Raw genomic sequence first — 15,134 nt, forward strand, 5'->3', positions numbered from 1 at the left:
AACAGATTTATGGGGAACATAATAGAGCTTTTATCTAAATTAACATGTAGGCCAGAGGCATCGGCAAAGGTATTCAATATGCTTATCAAATTGTTACAGTTCTCTATAGTTGCTTCAACAAATACAAGAACATCATCAGCGTAAAGAAGATGCGTAAGGGAGTACCCATCCAACGAGATCCCATTGAATCCATCATCATCTAATAAAGAAGAGAATGCATCCATTAGCAGACAAAAGAGGTAAGGGCTTAGACATCCTTGTCTTAAGCCATCAGTGGAAGAAAAATATCCTTCAAGAGCACCATTAATCACAATAGAGTAGTTAACATATGTAATGCATGCTTTAATCCAACTAACGAAAATATTAGGGAAGCCTTTCTGAACCATTTTAGCAATGAGAAATTCCCTGGATACAACATCAAAAGCTTTTCGGATATCTAATTTAGCACAAAAAAAATACTTTGTGCCACTCCTTTTGCGAGCAAGAGCAATAATTTCATTTGCAAGTAAAATGTTGTCCGTAGACACCCTAGACTTAACAAATCCCAATTGATTAATCTTAACAATCAAAGGCATAATAGGCTTTATCCCATTAGCAATAACCTTGACAATGATTTGTAAAGAGTGTTGCACAATGCAATATGTCTAAAATCAGAAAGAGACTTTGCATTTTTGTGTTTAGGGATAAAACTAAAACACTAGCTTTAACATCACTATGGAGATACCCTTTAGAGAAGAAGTATCTCACCGCTTTGCAAACCTTTGGACCAATAATTTGCCATTTAAATTTATAAAAATGGAAGTTGAATCCATCCAGGCCCGGAGTGGAGGAGGATGCCCCAAAAAATACAACCTTCATGATCTCCTCATCAGAGACAAACTTAATTATGTGTGAAGCATAGGAGTCAGAAAATACATCCCCAATGGGAAACAAGTCAACATCCAAGTTAGTAGGGGCTGTACGATTGTAAGAGACTTGGAAATGTTGGATGATATATGTGATAACATCATTCCTATCAGAGTTTGGAGTGGAAGCTACCAAGTTCACAGTTGCTTTGTTACTACCCCGTCTGCTCTTGAATTTGGCAAATAAAAATTTAAGATCTTCCTCTCCCTGTTTGAGCTATTTAACTTTTGCTCTTTGAATTATCCAGGAAGCAAAAATGCTAATAAAATTAGATATATTGCAATTGATTTCCTTCGGAGAGGCATTAATAATGGGGTTAAAAGGATCGTCATGAATATTTTCCATACATTCCATTTGCTGATTATGCAACTCATCAAGATGCCTTTTTAATTTGGAGAAATTGGCCCAATCCTCCTTTCTTATTTTGCTCTTTAGTTGCTTGAAGGTGTGGCATAGATGAGAGATAGGATTGCTAGAAGAAGGAGTAGAGAAAGCCTCTAAAAGCAAATTCCAATAATTGTCTATGTTTGTCAAGTAGTTTTTGAACAGAAATTTGTGGTGCAAGTAGTGGGAAACTCCAGAGTGAAAAATCATTGGACAATGATAAGAGCATGATGGACTTTGAAATGTGCAATATGAGATAGGAAAAACATTCAACCAAGCATTATTTGTAAGCGCACTATCAAGTTTAATGTGAATCATATTGTAAAGACGTTGATTGAACCAAGTGTAGGAGCATCCAACAGATTGAAGATCCATTAAACAATTATCAAATATCATGGAGTTTAAATCCACTAAAAAACTTTGAGTTAGAGTTGAGCCTCCCAAATTTTTAGAGATAAACCTACAACTGTTGAAATCCTCCAAAAGAACCCAAGGGTCATCTTGAGAAGGAGCAATTTGAGAGATATGATTCCATAAATCTTTTCTTTCAGCTCTGTTATTTGAAGCGTAAATCACAATGATATGGAATGGGGGAAAGAGCCAACCTTAACAGTGCCATAAATAATCTGAGGTGTAATGTGGACTGGACTAAAATTAATCTTATTGGGGTTCCATTTAACCCATATGCGTCCTGAAGATGAATGACCAAACTTATTGCAACTGTTTACATTGAGAAAAATAAAGTGAGAACTAAGAAAAAAGGGTTTTGGAGAGAGGAAGAGTGTATAATAATCTCCAAAATACAAAGCATATCTAGCTTAAAAGACTCAGTCAAGCATTTGCAGCACAGAACTTTATCAGGCCGGTTAAACCCCATGATATTCTAGGCCATAATGGATGACAAAAACATAAGAAATAGAGGAGGGAGGGGGCTTTTTGGCATGCTTCTCCATAGCAATTTTTTTTAACATGATAATATTGATGTTCTGTGGAACAATATCCTTTGCCTTATGAGATTTTGCAACCAATTCGTCGCAGATAGTAGAGTCGGGAGGTTTATTAGACTCCGACTGTAATTGAAGTATTTCAAACTTGTTTTGAGAGATAACACCTGGGGGCGAGGCCACATTTTGACTTTGAGAATCTCCAGATGAGGAAGATGAGTCCACAACCGTCGGGGAATTAAGGTTTGAAACAATAGAGTTTCCAGTATCCAGAAAACCAGAGATAGTAAGAGGAGGCTCATTCATAGGTTCAAAAGATGGATTTTTGGTCGGTTGATGAGGTGGAGGGAAATGTGGTTGGTAATGTAGAGGCTTTCCAATAGAGTTTGTGATAACATTGTGTTGCTTAATATTATCAGGAAGGGGAGGATTTGAGGCTGAAGTGGAGGGATTTCTGGATGGTGTAGCGTGAAAGGGACTTTCATTAGTATTATATTTTATATGAACAACATAAGCATGCTGGCATCTTGGGTTTCGACTGAAACTTCTACCTCGGGGAGGGCAGGATATAGGAGCAGTGATGGAAGGGTTTGCAAACTGATATGTTTTTGGTAAAGAGGGACATAAAGCAGAGTAATGAATAAGAGACTTACAATGCTCACATGGAGAAGACCTACATTCCTACTGAACCTTCAACCCGACAACATCTCCGTCCAGGGATACTTTTATTTCTTCTAGATAAGTCGCCTTATTATCCACAAGCACACACACTCGAGCAAAGGTGAGGCGAGTCTTTTGAGCAGCTAGAGAATCAGCGGCCAGGGGCACCCCAACCTTACTCGCCATCCTAGAGATGCCCTCCGAATTCCAACAAGCCAGAGGAAGACCATGAATTTTTATCCAGATTGGAACAGATGTAAAGTTTTCCTTCATATGCTTGAACTTGAGATGCCATTTTTGAAGAACAAATGGCTTTCCAAGCATAAACCAAACGCCTCTTGACCACACCATGTCTAGGTCTTCAGAACATGTAAACCTAAATAGAAAAAATCGTCGCTAAGGGAAAGGAGATTTAGCAAACCTTTTAGTGTCCTTGTTTCCATTATAACACAAAGCAATGCCTCATAATAAGGTCTGCGACCGATGGAATATCCGACCAAACAAAGGTTCTAATCTTCTGCTCCTTTGGATAGTTTGTCACCGAAAAATGGAATGATTTTCGGTTCAGACGGGAAATGAGTGAGATGAAGTTCACTAGAAGCGGATTCTTTTGAACCAAAAATTGATTTCCAGTTGCGCGGAGGGAAGCTCCACCAGTAGAGGAGATGAAAGGGGGAAAATCAGAGGAGAGAAGAGAAGTTTCCATGATTGTAGAGAAAGGGAGTGGGCATCCGGTAGAGCCGGAGGAAGGGAAGAGAGACGACGCAGAACAACAAACTCTAGCAGCACTGCTCTCCGATAACTCGTTCCCCCAAGGATATGAATCAAGTGCGTTATGATCATTGTTCTTCACTTGACATATTCTTATATGTCTTTGCCGGCTAATTTCTTTTTTGATCCTTTTTGACGTATGCAATTTTTTTTGCACCTTATTCTCTTTTTAGCATAAACAACTCCACATTTTTATTTTTTTATTCAATTTGATACATGTACGTAGTCTTTTTCAGTTAATGAAAATTGGGCTTTGCCCTTCATTTAAAAAAAAAAAAAACTTACTTTTTACAGTGTAAATTATATATAAAAAAAGGACGAGCTGTTGGTGCAAATGCATTAGTTTTCTTGTCGCGCCAACCGGCCTCTCTAGCGATCGACTCCAACTTTGCTACCGCCGGAACCCGTCTCGCTGAAAGCCCTAACTAATTTTCCTGTTTTTGCCATTTTCATTTTCCAATGAACTTTGAAATTCCATCCTGAAGCAGTTATTCTACCCGAAAATTAGGGCTAGAACACTTCTCTTAGTCCAATCACACATAGAAGCCAATCTGGTATTTTCTACCGATGGCAATCATCGGCGATGCTCTTCGTCAAGCGTTCATGGCGAAGCACGAGTATGAGAATCTCCGGGAGGAGGAAAAGGCATGGGGCCGTCTGCAGCGACCGTTAGTGTCAGCCCTAGCGGTTGCCATAGGCGTCGCCGTCGTCGTAGCTGCTGCCGTCAGCTTGAGTATCGTCTTTCCTGGTGACCTTGGCCGCCGGCCGTTTTGTCGCGACCGTAGGATCCAGGCACTGCGGATGAGCGAGGAGGAAGTCTCTGATCTTTATCCTTCCCACGGCGCCTTCTTTCTCACAGATGAGGAGGCAGCCGAGTTCTATTGGATGGTAGTCTTCATTCCCTCAGGACTCGTTTTCTTGGCCTCCGTCATCTACCTGCTGGCCGGTGAGTTTTCGTTTCCTTTTTTTTAATCTGTGCAGATTTCTCAAAATCAAAGGACAAATCAAAAGATTTAAGCACCATAAGCTTTTTCTATGATTAGTACACTAAAAGTGGATGATTATTTTCCTTCTAACATAAAGTTTGAAAATTTTAGGATTGTCATTCCTTGAATTAATCTTAAGGAATTTTCCAAAATATGAAATTTACCAACCAAAGGATCCAAAACAAGAAAAGAATATGGACCAATTTCCAGAAATATTAAATTTAAATCTCCTTTTAAACGTTATTATCATATCTCACATGATCAGCCTCTCTAATTCAAAAATAGGTTTTTACATTCAAGACGTTCCCTCTAAACACACATGATCGGCCCCTCAAACTCTAAAAAAAATGAACAAAACAATTTACAATCAGCTCTTATACATTTGGGCCTTAGAAGTTGCTCTGGTGATCGGCTTTCTTTCTTGTCCTGCATCATGCATAAGCTACTAAATGGCATAGGGAAACATTCCTTGGCATATTGTCAATGTAAGTGCAACTAATTCTTCAAAAAAAAAAAAAAAAAAAGGGGCAACTAAAAAAAAAAAAAAAAAAAAAGGTGCAACTAATGAAACTATTGGAGACCAATCTAGGCTACTTGGATGTTGGAAGAGGCCTTTTGGTGTTCCAAATTTCTAAATTCAAATGTAACGTGACTGCCAACTAGAGTGGTGAATGTGAAAGCATTAAAATGGGACCAAATATTGAGGCCATCCTAGGGTGAAAACCTTTTTTGATGTAATTTATGTATGTATGCATCCATTCAGATGCAAATGTATGTATATTTATGAAAATACATCCATACATAAATGCATATACATACATAAATAAAAAAATAAATAAATAAATATATATACGTGTATGTGCTTGTGATGGGGACATCAGAGCTCGGAGGATTTATCACCGTAGAGGCCAGAGATCTACGACCTTGATTGAGTATTTATATTTTTAGTTTTCATATGTTATAGGAGATTTATGTGGTGTTATTTATTTTATTACAGTTTTACCCTCTCTTGAGGGAGCTTTTGTGTTGTTTGGCCAAGGGCCTTCTTGTTTTTTATTCCTTTCATGTTTTGGTGCCTATATATATGGCCCATTATTCTCTTGTAAGGATGATGAATATTTTGACATAAAATTTCTGATTTTTATGCTTCTCTTCTCTTGGTTAGTTGAGTTTGTATGTGAAGTCCTTTGAAGAAAGGCAAAGAAATACCCAACAGCGTGTGAGCTCTTGTTTTGTATAATCTTCCCTTTCTCTCTTATTTTATTCTTCTTTAGCCACCTAAACAGTCCCCCTTTGTTGCAGCAAACTGTTGTCCTCAAGCAGCCGCCACCCCCTTCCCTTCATCTCTAACCATCTCCACCTTCTCCCCAACACCCTTGACCCTTGAGCTTCAATTCTGTATTTAATTCACATTAATTGAGCATTTATCTCAATTAATTGTGATCTTTGGAGATCCACATCCACTTTAATTTTCTCCCTTTCCCATGCTGACTTTTCTCTTTCTCAAGGCAACTACTCCCCTTCCCAAGCAAGCCACATCAACTCTTTCCCTTTCCCAAGCTAACTTTTTCCTTCCCAAGTCAACTACTTCCCTTCCCAAGCAAGACACAACAACCCTCTCCCTTTCCCAAGCTAACTTTTCCCTATCCCAAGCCAGCCACATCAGCCCTCTCTCTTTCCCAAGCCAGCCACATCTTCCCTCTCTCTTTCCCAAGCAACCAATCCCATCTCTTCACCTTCCAAGTTGACTTCTTCACTTCCATATCCTCATATAGCTGAAACTTTCTTTTTCCCTCACTATTCTACCTTTTCAAGGAAACCTAGCTTCTTCTAAAGCAACAAGGATATCGAATCAACAATGAGTCATCAAGGACTCTATTCCTCCCATTTATGAGCTAAGTATCAAACCCTCCACTTGTTCCTCGTCTAACTAAATATTAATTTTTTCATTTCATCTATAGTAGCATCATCTCATATGTGTTGATTAATCCGCCAAACTCTACTTAAGTTTGAGCGATCAGAAACTCTAGTGACTAGTCCTTTAATTTAATGTTCGACTTGTTCCAACCCATGTTAGCTAGTCTAAATTGATTCTCCTATTTTTAATGTTTAACATTTACTTGTTAGTTTCTTGCTATCCCATGATATATTCTTATTGTTCTTAATATTTTATCAAGTTTATTTTTGCTGTCTTTGATATTATCTTAGCATAAATCTCTAGTTGCATGACATATTTCATTTAGTTCTTGCATCACCTCATCACTCTAACTACAGTCTGGATCTCTTATTTCAGTCTCTTCATGAAGTTCTCCTCTAACACAGTCTCAGAAAGGTGGTCCAATCGGCTAGCAAGGTACTGAAACCTCTCCCAGTACTCTATCACTGAATCATATTGTGTCAAGGAGAAAAACTGCTCGTAGAAGTCTCCTCCCTGCCTGTTCGAAATCGTTATAACAGGCAATCCTTGAACTCCCTCCAACTCTGTATGGGTCGTCATATGTCCCTCCACTGGTACAAGCCAAAGCCTTACCTTCCAAACATAGGCCAGCTATCATCAGTCTCTCCTCCTCTGTCAACCTGTTGATATGTGTGCTTTCTCTCCCTAAAAAATAGGCATCTTCAATTTCCTCACTCAAATCTCCTCCGTCAACCCTGCTTCCACTAAAATTTCCCATTCCCCGAGGGAGTGGTTCCCCCCAATTGTGCCAATCATCTCTCATCCGCTCGCATCCGAAACTTTCATCACAAGCCCACCTTCTCCCTTTAAATTCAACAACTCTTCGATTATATTCAACCACTCACCTTTCAAATTCGACCACTCTTCGATCATAATCAAGTAATCTCATTTCAAATTCAACCCCTCTTCTTTCTAATTCAACATCCCTCCACTTATGCCCTACCCCCTCACGCCTCTCCACATACCCTTTACCTGACTCCTTCTTAGGAAGCCCTAGGGGAGGCATTTTTTTTGTTCCATCCAAAATCTTTACATCTTGATCTTCCCTTCGTCTGATCGACTTAAGGTTTTCCCCATTTCCTTGGCTATCGGCGCTTCTCTTACCTTCGATGACGATATTTTAGTTTGGCCCTCCAGCACTTTCTTCAACATTTCCTCCAAGATGAATAATTTTCGGATCAAACTTATCATGGATGGTTGAAATATCTTTTTTTAAATATGAAACTTGAGTTTGGAGATCTGAAATTTCAGATTTCATTTATCCGATCTCCCCTTCCAATACATCTACTTTTCTTCCATCCATGAGAACCTGGATTTAGGCTTCAATAGAAAAGAGCAACAAGTTTGGCGCGAATATGGCCTCCAAATAGCAAAAAGCAGCAAGACCATAGGGGAAAACACAATAGAAATCAGCGAAGAAGATTTCTATTTCAGCCCAGGAAATTGCTATGGTACCAATTTGTTAGGAAATATTTGGAATTTCCAAGTAAAACCTAACAATCTTGATGAAATCAGCGAGAAATATCCACAAATACAAAGGAAAAACTACAAAAACAGTAATTTTATTGCGATAATCAAACTAACGGAAGAAAAATAACAAGATACAATTGATCATCTATTGGAGAGGAGGATCTGTCTCTCCCAAATCTCTAGACGCCGTTAGAGCCCAAAAACCTAAACCCAAGAGATCTCAAATTTCAGCAAAATTCAAGATCCCCAAACCCTAGAAAAACAAACTATTTAATGCATACAATAAAAAAGGAAATCTCTAAAAAATCTCTGCATTCAAATTTCCTGCATAACTCCCCCAAAAATCCTTCCCAAAAAGCTCTGTTGGCTCTTGCGGTCCGATATCCTCTTATAGGAGGTGGAAAACTTCTACTTGTTACGTCGAGCCGGTCCTGTATGGACCGGCTGGACCGGTCCAATTGACCAAATCTAACACAATGCTTTCTTCCCTTGAGAGTTTCTAAAAATAGCTTATTGTAAAAGGAAATTCGGTATTGTGGTTATTAACAAAATTTAGAGAAAACTTGCATTCTGGAAAGACCTTTTTTTGTACAGGTGGGAAGATAATTTTGATAAATTCAAGTATATTTTGAATTCCTCTTTATTTTCTTACTTTCTTTTGGTTGTTTAGTTGGTCATCAATAAACTTCATAGCATTAAAGATGATTTTTTTTGGAATGGTGATGGAGAAGATAGAGGCTTCTTGATCATCTAGAAAAATATTTGCAGACCAAAAAAATTTATAACATATGTAGGGTTTGGCAGTAAAGATCTTTGAACACAGGGACATTTCTTTTTTCTAATTAAATTTAAAAGTATATCAATGCGTAATCAAAATCTTTAGCTAATATTATTATAGACAAGAGTTATTTAAGTAAGAATACTCCACCTTACTTTTTGACGGGCAAAGGTGGTCATGAATCTCAATTTATTAATGGAGTTAGAATAGTTGCTTTACCGTTTTTCCATGCGACCTCTTGGATCATTCCTAATATTGGTTAAAGTTATTTTTTGAAAGATATTTGAATTTGTGATTTATTTTTAGCCAATCTCTATCATCTCGTCTCAATATTACTCATACGTAGTTGACATCGTCATTGGAAAGAAGTGATTAACTTCTTTTCTTGTGTCCATTAAAATTTCTGTTCTTTAACACTGCCGTTGCCAGGTCCCAAGTCCTGGATGAGAAAAGTGGAGGGTTGCGTTAGGTAGTCGACAGCCAGCGTAAAACTTGTCTAACAAAAATGACATGAATCCTTTAAGAAATTGTGTTAATGCTAGGGCGTCCCCTGGAAGCGACGCGCTGTATGGCCTGAATACAGTGACAAGTGTGCAAGGGCCGCTGCACCGGCGCCCGGGTGCAGTGTTAAATAGGCAAGGGTTCCCGCATCAAGGACGGATGTGGGCAAAGAAGCTAGTCCATGATACTAAAATTAGGATAGGAACTTGGAATATAGGTTCCCTTACAGGTAAATTAATGGAGTTAATAGATATTATGATTCATAGGAAATTAAATATTTTATGCATTCAGGAAACTAAATGGGTTGGAGATAAGGCTAAGGAAATTGATAGTTTAGGATTTAAACGTTGGTATTCGGGTAGGAGTCGTACTAGAAATGGTGTAGGTGTCATTATAGATAAGAGTTTAAAGGATAATGTTATAAAAATTAATAGGATTGGAGATAGAATTATAGCTATAAAGATTGTTGTTGATGATAAGATTGTTAATATTATAAGTGCTTATGCTCCTCAAGTAGGTTTGGATATGAGTTCTAAATTAAATTTTTGGAATGACTTAGAAGAATTAATACAAAATATACCTCTTGAAGAAAGAGTTTTTATTGGAGGAGATTTAAATGGACATGTTGGTAAAGAGGTAGTTGATTTTAAAAGCATTCATGGTGGCCATGGATTTGGAACGACGAATGAAGGTGGCAAGACCATATTAGATTTTTGTTTACCCCACGTAGTGGGATAAAGGCTTGATGTTGTTGTTGTTGTAGTACTTGGAATTGGATCGAAGAAGCTTAAATTTAATTTTTGATACTCCAAAGTTGATCCAAAATTAAACGTGTTGACATTGGAATCTATGAGATTTTTTCTAGGATAAGGGTTATAAGGTGCATTCTTTTTAACATATTGACGAGAATCCTCATTAAGATGATTGGTTGAGTTTTTTTAACTGTAGGAAAGTTTAATCTAATTTTTACCTTTCACTTGTTTGCTGCATTAGCCACAGTTTTCTATATTATCTGCTATTTGCTTTTGTGCTTGCAATTTCTATATGCTCGGATAGAGAGAATAAGAGGAAATACTTTGGGATAGTTGGAATTACTATTGCAAGAATAGCCTATTTTTAGGCAAAACGCCAAAAAATAACTTGTATTTTTTAAAATTGATCTTATGTTTTCTTAAACTAACTTCATCATATAAGGAACGACCTTTCCACTAACTCTACTATTTAGGAACAATCTTATTATTTCTAAACTTGTTTCAAAATAGAAACAACAACAACAAAATTAAGTCTTTATTCTACTATGTGGGTTGGCTGCATGGCTGCATGAATCCATTTTCTCCCTTATGTCCTATCAGAAAAGAAGAAAATTCAAATTTAAATTCAAAACACCTTCAAAATTCAGAAGTCACCGTTATCTTGCAATCCTTATTACCGTCCATTGGTTCAATTTTACTTCCTCCTAATCATGGTCATCATGCATCTGATCGACACTTCCTCTTTGCTTGTAGACTCTTGATGAATTGATCTTCTTTCCCAACATTGTGATCTTAAAATTTTTCAATAAGATCAAGATTAGGGCTGCAAACGAACTGAGCCGAGCCGAGTATGTGAGTGTTCATGTTTGTGTTCATTTAATATCAACTTGTTCAAGTTTGGTCCGAGCTTTATTGTTTGTGTTCATGTTTGGTTCATTTAAATTTATGAGTGTTCATGTTCGTTCGTTTAGTACTTTAGTGCTTATCGAGCTTGTTCGCGAACATATTTAACGATTTTTTTTAACTATCAAACAAACACGTTCATGAACATATCTATGAACAAACATATTTATAACAAAAGCAATTGTCTATGTAACAAAGGCAATGATTATTTATATTTATTAATTTTATAGTCAAATATTAATTATTTTTATCGAGCTTATTCACGAGTTCAAAATCGAACACGAATCAAGCTTAATGTCGAGCTTGTTCACGAACTTCAAATGATGTTGTTCGCGAACATAAATGAGCTGAACGCATTAGTGTTCAAGTTTGTTTATTTAAGAATCGAGTATTTAAAATATTGTTCTAAGTTTGTTTGTTTAGTTAATTAAACGATCACAAACGAGCTTTAATCGAACCGAACAACGAGTAGCTCGTCGAACGTTTGGTTCGCTTGCAGCCCTAATCAAGATCATGAGTTCCTATCTTGGCTTATTTGCTCCATCAAATGTGAGTTATTTTTCTTTTTTTGCCTATTGACTTTGTTTTTTATTTTTTACTCGCGCCTTGAGTTTTTGATTTTGTTGTATTGGTTCATCCTCCTTGACAAATTGTCGATCAACAACCAGGATAACTTTTTCTATGCTCTTTATCCAGAAGATAGCTCTTGATCCTCTCTCAGAATGTTTTGGTTTGCGAGCCTTCCCTATCTCTTGTGAATGTGGAATGATAAGCTAGATGCACCGTAGTTTTTCTCTTCTTTTACATGTATAAATTTTTATTGTTTTCTATAGAAGATAGCGGCTATATCACACAAATATGGACCATCCAAAATTACATGATGTTACATCGAATGGTACAAATTCACATACCATCTCATGAAAAAAATATCTGGTGAAAGCAAATCTAATAGTACATTATTGAGTGATCCGATAAACATTACTCTTTTGAAACTAACTCAGAGAATAAGAGTTTGAATGTTGAATTGTGACTAACGGCAGTCTCTCAATCTATGCTGTAGATAATATTCTTTTCATTACTTGAATACAAAATAGCATTTACGATGGTAGATTTCATCTTTAGGTGGAACAATTGTTCCTTAGCTTACCCGCTGGTATGTGCAAGCAACATTAAAGATAAATCATGATCTACTTTTGCCACTTCGCCTATCATAACTATTTTTGAAGTAGCGAATATTTTTCTTTTTATTTTCTCAATTTTTGCTTATTTTTTAGTTATAAATAATATCAATGCTTAAGGTTGTGTGTTGGACTAGTCTACTGCCTTGCTCCTTTGTAATTGAACTTTCAATCTTATCCTTCTTTACATATGCAAGTTAGGGTTTTTTGTTTAATGGAAATGTCTTTTTTATTTCATTGAGTGCTATAGCTTATTTGCTAGCTTCAAGGATGTCAACAATTAGTTTTAAATTTGTGAGAAGGCTTTTATGAAGTTCTACCACATATTTCCTGAATGCGAAATTATCATTCAACAATATTTCTAAAAGTAATTGGCTGCCTTCTCAATTCTGTCTTGCATACAGTTACATTTTCCTATTATCTTGCTTCAAAAACTGTCATTGAATCCTCTTTTCTTCTTTGTGTCCATTGAGATAGATTTGAGAGTTGATCATGTTCAAGTAAACATATCATAGTTTTAGAATTTTGAACCCCACAACATGATTTTTTTTTTTTAAATCCTGAATTATCATAGACCATGAAATTTGTTTCAAGAACTTCAAATAAATTATCTATTATTATAACTTTAGTTGTTTCATAGTAAGGCATAGTAAGATAATTCCAAATGAATATCTTCTTATCTTATTTATATATTGTTCTCAACTTCTTTCCTTGTTGATGGTTTCTCTTCAGTAAGTTATTGTATTCTATTTGGATGACTCTCCTGTTGTCTGCATAGGTGGTGGTGGAGATTTTGGTGGTGTTAAACTGCTACTTTGGAAATAAGAGCTTTAAAGGCAACCATCATTCTGACAATTTATTCCTTCATTGTGACCATTTGATCAACCATTTACTTGGATCTCTTCTTTCATTTCAAAAAGATCATCAATTGTATGTTATTTTTGCTCATAGTCGTAATCCTCAATCTTCATAGAATTGCTGAGCCCTATTCTTAGTTTAACCATGGATTTTTGTTCAATGGGTTGAAGCTAACACTTCGATACCAATTTGTGATCCGAACTTGAATGTGTGGAAAACTTTTGGAACATGTTGGAATTATTTTAGGATAAGGTGATCTAACACAATTCTTTTAATGTGATAACAAGATTACCTAATATGGGAATTGATTGAGCTTTCTTGCTATAGTGCATGCGGTTTTGTTTCAATGTTTGCATTTACTAAAGGACTCAGCATGTTTGTTATAGTTCTTAGGTAGAGTGAAAGAAAAAAAAATTTTGGGTGAGCTGAAATTTTTTTCTATTGTAAGAAATAACTTATTTATAAGAAAAAAGAAGGATTTAATTTAAATTTGATCTAATCTTCTCTTAAAATAACTCTATCAAAAAAGGAACAACCTTATCCCTAACTCCACTATATACTAAATATTCTATCCTTTCTAGACTAACTCTACCCAAAAACAAATACACAAGTTCAAAATTTAAAAGTAATAATTTTTTTGCTTTCTTTATTGTCATCCACGATGAAAATAACCTACCCCAATCTTGATCATCTGGTGTTCGTTGATATGTCTTTTCCTATGGTATCCTGATGATTTGATCTTCTTCCCAATGTTGTGATCTATTAAATAAGATCCTCCGTAATCTAGAGTGGATGCTCTCCTTCAATGGTCTTTCTTGATCAATATTTCTGTTCTTTCCTTATGCATGGATGCATTCTTACAATCTCTTATCAGTAGATATGATAGGTCTTGGTTCCTTTGAACTTCTAGTGGATAAACTATTTTTTTTGGCAAAGATTCCAAGTGAAATATCTATTTCTCCATTTGACTTAAATATTTCTTTTTCACGTGTCATGTACAACTCTCTTCTAGAGGATGTCACACATTTATTTTTCAATGTAGCTTCCCCTAGCATTTGGGTGCGACTTCTCTATCTTTGAGCTTTCTAATGCTCGGTTATATCTTGACTATTCATTTTTCCTCCTAGGAAGGTCATTATATTAAGGATATTGCTAAAGACATTTTTGATATTTTTCTACTCTTTGGAATATTTGGAGAGAAAGGAATAATATTTGCTTTCGAGTACCATCAGGGATGGTAAATCAATCTCCATCAACATTTTATATCATGCTTCTTTTTGGATGGATTCTATTCATGGAAATACGATGAAACAAATTGATGAGGTCATCGATCAACGGTTCAGACACGTGTATCGCCGGAAGCATCGCCGATCGATGGCCACGATTTAGAGCTTATATTTTTAGTTATTCATGCATTTTCAGTTTTCAGTATTCCTGTTTTACCCTTGTGTGTGAGTGAGTTATGTTGGGGCCCCGAGGGCGATTTAGTCATTTGTTATGCTTTTTATTTACTTGTATCTCATGACCTATATATAGGGGTCATGTATCATTGTATGAGGTTAATGAATATTTGAATGAAAATCTAGTTTGTGCTTCTTTTCTTCTTCTTGCATGAGAGCGTGAAGAGAAAGAGAGAGAGAGCTCAAGGGGAGCAAAGCGCAAGGCCCACCAGTTGTTGGAAGAGTCCGCAACTCGTGGTTAATTTAGTTATCTTCTTGTTCCTTGCCGCCGGCCATCACCCAAGTCACGGCCGGTCACTTGTTGGCGAGGCCTCCCACCCATCCAATCCCTCTTTCCACTCGTTTCAATTTCGAAATTTGACTTTTCAAATTTCAAATTCTTTCCTAATTTGGATCTCCAATTTAGGAAAGTTTTTCATGACGAATTCCAAATTCAAACTAAATTAAATTGGAATCGTTATAATTTTATTTCCACGTCATCGCTCCAAAATTGGAAACCTATTCACTTTGTTTCCCCTCCTCTCTCCTCTTAGGATGCCGCCGGCCTCACTATTGAGGAAGCCACATTGATGCCTCCATTAAGGCATTAATGACACCTCAATTTGAAACCAATTTCAAATCCGTTT

General features: G+C 36.5%; 1 protein-coding gene across 1 annotated transcript in view; it reads left to right on the forward strand.

Moving 5' to 3' along the window:
* Window positions 1-4,003: 4,003 nt before the first annotated feature.
* The window catches only part of LOC110113869, a 21,788-nt gene continuing 10,657 nt past the window's right edge, over window positions 4,004-15,134 (forward strand). The window contains exon 1 of the mRNA XM_020846578.2: window positions 4,004-4,611. Coding sequence (XP_020702237.1) covers window positions 4,233-4,611 — 379 coding nt within the window. The 5' untranslated portion in view covers window positions 4,004-4,232. The remainder of the gene's footprint in view (window positions 4,612-15,134) is intronic.

Source organism: Dendrobium catenatum, unplaced genomic scaffold, assembly GCF_001605985.2.
Source record: "Dendrobium catenatum unplaced genomic scaffold, ASM160598v2 fragScaff_scaffold_370, whole genome shotgun sequence".
In the NCBI taxonomy this organism is placed as follows: domain Eukaryota; kingdom Viridiplantae; phylum Streptophyta; class Magnoliopsida; order Asparagales; family Orchidaceae; genus Dendrobium; species Dendrobium catenatum.